The sequence below is a fragment of the Diorhabda carinulata genome, chromosome 5, assembly GCF_026250575.1.
Source record: "Diorhabda carinulata isolate Delta chromosome 5, icDioCari1.1, whole genome shotgun sequence".
NCBI classification, from domain to species: domain Eukaryota; kingdom Metazoa; phylum Arthropoda; class Insecta; order Coleoptera; family Chrysomelidae; genus Diorhabda; species Diorhabda carinulata.
This window is the reverse complement of record NC_079464.1, coordinates 13,881,107-13,886,378: the sequence shown is the minus strand read 5'-3', so window position 1 is coordinate 13,886,378 and position 5,272 is coordinate 13,881,107. Positions and strand designations below refer to the sequence as shown.

General features: G+C 31.8%; 1 protein-coding gene across 4 annotated transcripts; it reads right to left on the bottom strand.

The window, feature by feature from the left end:
* Window positions 1–2,116: 2,116 nt before the first annotated feature.
* On the bottom strand, window positions 2,117–5,191 carry LOC130893704 (beta-alanine transporter). 4 transcript variants are annotated; one of them, XM_057800016.1, is made up of 9 exons: window positions 5,085–5,191; window positions 4,543–4,802; window positions 4,140–4,254; window positions 3,673–3,931; window positions 3,281–3,530; window positions 3,006–3,223; window positions 2,729–2,890; window positions 2,427–2,605; window positions 2,117–2,364 (listed from the first exon to the last, which is right to left on the bottom strand). In XM_057800016.1, exons 2-9 carry the CDS (start codon window positions 4,743–4,745, stop codon window positions 2,155–2,157), a joined length of 1,596 nt encoding a protein of 531 aa, XP_057655999.1. In that variant the 5' UTR covers window positions 4,746–4,802; window positions 5,085–5,191; the 3' UTR covers window positions 2,117–2,154. The 4 variants fall into 4 exon arrangements, with proteins under 4 accessions (XP_057655999.1, XP_057656000.1, XP_057655998.1 ...); XM_057800017.1 differs by having other exon boundaries at window positions 4,543–4,714; window positions 5,085–5,182; XM_057800015.1 differs by having other exon boundaries at window positions 5,158–5,179.
* Between the last annotated feature and the right edge of the window lie 81 nt (window positions 5,192–5,272).

Genomic DNA, 5,272 nt, shown 5'->3' with positions numbered 1-5,272 from the left:
CATATTTTTATTTTGCCCAAAATAACTGTCAAAATGTCAAATCTGAGTGAAATCAATCTAAAAGATGTACCTAGTACTTAATATTATAGCTGCTTCTATTCTTTTATTTTTGATACAACATTTCCTTGTGATTGTGGTTTGATGCGAAATTTGTCGGTAAGGAGATTTTAAAAATTACAGATTTCATTATTTGAGAATACCCTTTAGACCGGGCGCTGGATGGAATTGAGTGTGCAAAATGTGAGGACCGCATTCGGTGTATGGTTTTGAACTTTTGAACTTTTTTTACACCCCACCCCCTTAGACATCTAGTGAATGGACTGAACACATACTTTGATATCATTATAACGATTGTTTTAGTGAGAATATCCAATTAATATTTATGATTAAAGATACTTACAGCTAGTCAAGTGAAAAAACAACAGGAAAATTAACAATAAAAACAATTATTATTGATACAAAAATTTTTTAATTAAAAAAAATCAAATTTTCATATAGTATAAATGAAAAAATGATAATTATCAATCTTTTTTATTGTGACAATGAAACTCGAACTATATTTTTAGGAATAAGCAATTTTTTGTCTATATCTTCACACACAATTGACGTTGTTACTTCGTTATCGAGGTTTTTTAATGCTTTGTAATTGACGCAATGCCCACATTTATTCAATATAACGATTAATTGTTTCGATCGAGTCAAATTATGTACAGATTGAGCTAAAGCTATATGCTTTGGAGTCTGTTTTTCAGTAATCGTGTAATACACATCATAAAACACTGATAACGCTCTTCGATTATAATTCTCACTTAATTTATTATTCCTTGCACTGAACAATGCTTGCATAAACATTTGCCAAGTATTCGGTAATTGACCTTTTTGTAAAAAGTGTTCAATTAAAATTTCATCACATAAATATCCATCTGGTATTACTTTAGTATTTCATATATCTTTTCGGAGTTGTTTAGCTGCTTGAACAGTGTAGTTTGTTAAATTTACTGTACGCATATATATTCAATGACTTCATCCAGTGGTATATTGCCTATAAACACCAATGATGATTTTGATCTGTCGCTCGGATACTTATTAATGAGCAGTGATTTCATAACGCGATTTTCTACAATTGCATCTTCTATTTCAGTGAGTTGAGATGTTTCAGTTCATCAATCAGCTTTTCAAACGCCTCTATAAGTAGGTCATATGGTATTTTAATTGAAGGTCTGTCTGCTGGATTGTCAGAATTTCTTAGTAGTCGCAGATAATCATGATAACAATGTTTATGATACCTCACTTCCATTGCAAATAAATCAGTTGGTTGTTTGCAAGTGCCAATTTTTGTGAAAACATCATTTTTTTTCGGACAGAATATAAAATTTGTTCCGCTGCTGAAATTTCAGAACATAAAAAAAGAGTTTTGTTCTTATTTCTTGTTTGTTTACCACTGATTAAACATTTCTGTTTCGTATCAAGTTTTAATTCACTTCTTGATGACCGACGAACACGTTGGCTATCTGAAACATTTGCTTCTGTAGAGAAGGTGGAAGTAGAGGCATTCTCCTGCTTTAGTAATGCTAATTCTCGACGCCTTATTTCCTCTTCACTAATACAAGCTAATTGTGTGCAGTAAAGTCTGTATCACTTTCTATTTTCTTACTAATATCATCTTTTCTGCGATCCGCCGCTTTTTTAATACTAATAAACGTTTGTGGTTTTGGATTCTTCACTAAATCACCCGTTTTATCACAAAACAAACACGACAATTCATTTATCTTTCGCTTCTTCACATTTATCACTATTGTAGTGACATTGTCCGCGCTTTTACTTAAATAAATAACACTAATAAAACAGTCGACTGCGAAAAAACTTAAATATTATTACACAAATACGCAAAAACAAACTGTTATCGACTACAAATTCTTTTCTACTGACTACTCCAAACGCTATGACTCAGCAACGGAGAAAAGGGAAATGGACCAGCACAGTTGCCGGCAACATGTGATTTTCTATTATTTAGGGTCTCGGGTAAAAGAATTTGAGCATAGTTGCCGCTCCTCACATTTTGCATAGTCAACTCCATCCATGATGTTTTTCGATTATTGAATTGAAAATTTACAAATACATTAACCGTTAGTTTATTGTAAACTCATACATTTATTACAATCTACTATCGAAAACCGATTTATTTTTTACATTTTTCTGCGGAATATTGCAAAAAGCAAAACAATCTAACGGAGTCAATTCAGCATCTTGAAGGTTTTGCGGGAGATGTTGATTTAATGTTTCTGGTAAAAGCAACGATGAAGTGCCGCCCATTATCAACATGGTACCCATAATTATCAGAGGTAAGATCAATATATCTGAACCCTAAAAATTAATTTATTTTGAGACGACTTTTCCTCAACTTGGTTAGATATTCAATTTCTTACCAGATAATTGACTAAAGGGATGAATATTGGGCCAAGCATACCTATGCCAGAACTTAAACTCATTCCTAATCCTCGAACGACAGTAGGATACAATTCAGATGCCATCAATGGTAAAACGACAAAAGACGATGATATTCCCATTTTACCAACACAATATAACACTAGCGTTGTAACGTAATCTACGACATATATAATTTCTATATTGTGTTTCCTGATAAAGGGAATTAATGCTCGTTGGTCATTATTTATTATATAAAAAACAACAGAAGTAAGATGCCTCATTTGAATCGATCAACTCTTACCGTTTTGTACCAAAAATGTTGCTAAACAAGATGTACCGCCGATAATCATGCTGATACATAGCGTCCACCTTCTACCAAGTCTTTCCATCGCCGGCCAAAGAAATAAATAAGTGGGCAATTCTACGGCACCGGCAAGAAAAAAATTCAAATACTCGTCTCCTCCTGAAAGCATTAAATTAGTAGTTAAATATAAGAATACGATAACTAGATTAATAATAGAATATGTTTTTCTTTAATATTTCAATTAGCACAAAATATAAAGAAAGTTTGCGCTTACCTAATGTAGGAGCATAATAAGAAAGACCGACATACACGCTGGTATTTGTAAACCAAAGAAACGTTATAATTATCGTTTTCCATTTTAAATTCTTTGTTTTAAATAAATCGTGTATTCCATAATTCGTCTTACAGATCTTTTTACAGTTCACTTTATCTTGTAATTTTTCAATCTTGTAATCCGTTATTAACTTTTTTGGAAATTGTCTTCCGTTCACTCTAGAAGTAATAAATTTCGTATTCATAGTAAACTCCTTTTCAAAAAGTAAGTCATACCTTGCCATAGTTTGTAATATAGTTTGGGCTTTATCGAAATTTCCTTGAGCAAGTAACCATCTTGGACTTTCGGGTAAAAGCGGCCAGGTAAGGAACAACGCCAAAAACGGTACCGTAGTCACTAATGCCATCATTCTCCATTCTCTAACTGCCCATACAATTATAGCTAATGATATCAGAGATAAAGAATATGCTATATTAATTAGTATAGTGACCAGAGTCCTTTCGCTTGGTCCAACCAATTCGATAGCTAAACACAAAAAACTCGATACAATCATGTGTAGACGTCTATAATGATAGAAGACATTAATATAGGTATCTTGATAAAAAATCCTGAATAGAGTTTATTGGGAAAAGAATCGTTTTGTAAATTTTTTATTTTAGGTGCTTACCTAAAACATAAGGAGTGCCTAAAATAGCCGGTACAGTGAATCCTACTCCTATTCTGAAAATCACCCACATTGCGTAGTTTGTTGCGAAAGCTGTTGCAATACCAAAAACACATCCAATTAATAAATATAAATAATAAGCAGGTTTTCTACCCCAACCGTCCTGAATGTATCCGAATATGTAGTTACCTACAAGACCGCTAATACCAAAAACAACCAAAGCTAGGGTTACCAAAAAATCTTTATCGCAAATCAAATTCCACTGTAATAAAAAAAAAATAAATATAATCTGAATCTCGGAAAGGGATTCAGCGATTTTCTTGAAATTTAAGTCAGCAATAGGTACACTCATTCTTGAAGAAAATTATTTCATAAATGATTTTTTTTTAATAATTTAGACCTTAATGGGGCCCTTGGCATAAAGGCGGACCAATGAGATTACCAACGAATATTTTCTCCAAATATCTTACCTCTGATACGACAGAATTCGTTTTTACGTCTTTATACATCCACCCTTCATCGCAAGGAATCTTCTGACTTATATTTCTCAGAAAGCACTGGTTTTCTATAGTATTATTAGAAACACTGAAATAAATTGAAGTTGACATTAATCAAAGAAAAGATGTTCTTTAGATACATGAAGAAAATAATGTACCGGAAGTTATGGAACATGTATGAATAGCTTCGTCGGTCGACCCAGCAAGAAATAGAAATTTCAAACTTTATTATTCAGCGGCTTTGGCGGGCATTTTTAAATGATAATTAAACATTCGTAACAGTAATGTAGATTATGCAACGAAATATCAGTCGAGCATTGATTCTCATTACAATTTATAGTATTTCGGAAAAAATAAAATAACACAGGGAACTCACCTTATATTTTCCAAACCTGAATGTTCGGTGAAGTTCGTTAAATTTGATATATTACACCAATGCTTCGGTACAGTTGCCATAAATAGTTGATTATAAGCGTGGAATCCACATGGAAAAACCGCTGGCAGTAATATAAACCATATAATCAACTGTTGGTATTTACCGAATTCTCCTACGGTTGGTAATATATCGTCCAAATCCATTAAACGAAGTTATTTCGAAAATAAAAGTAAAATATTTGAAGCAAAGCTTGTCTTTGTCTAAAATAAACAGCAAATACGAAACAGACATTATTGAGAAATAGGAATTATTCAGAAGAGAACTATTAGAATATAATGGTTTTTATATATAGATTCGTCAAAATACAATTTAGAAACTGTCTTTTGAATATTTGGATCATCGATTCCCGTAACAACAGATATTATGAAAACATGAAACGATTTCTATTTCAAAGTATTAAGTTTTCAAAACTATTTTTATTAACTATTAAACAAAGAGAATTTTTCAAGAAAACTTTAATCGATTCGGTGTCGTATTCTTACCAAAGTTAGTATTTCAATATTTAAAAAAAAAACTCAAATATGTTAATGAACAGTCACTTCAGAGTATACCTACATTAGACTACTACTGAAATCTAAATAATTTGATTAAACAATTTTGACTAATTTTAATTAACTCGACATGAGGATGTAATTCGTTTGTTGTTTGCTTCAATTACTTGTTTGTGAAA

Excerpts from the sequence above, each read along its gene's own strand:
- LOC130893704 (XM_057800016.1), bottom strand. The coding sequence starts at position 4,745 with ATGGATTTGGACGATATATTACCAACCGTAGGAGAATTCGGTAAATAC. Across the intron at positions 2,606-2,728 it reads AACATTTTTGGTACAAAACG|ATTACGTTACAACGCTAGTG; the intron begins GTAAGAGTTGAT and ends TATATGTCGTAG. Across the intron at positions 2,365-2,426 it reads TCCCTTTAGTCAATTATCTG|GGTTCAGATATATTGATCTT; the intron begins GTAAGAAATTGA and ends ATTAATTTTTAG.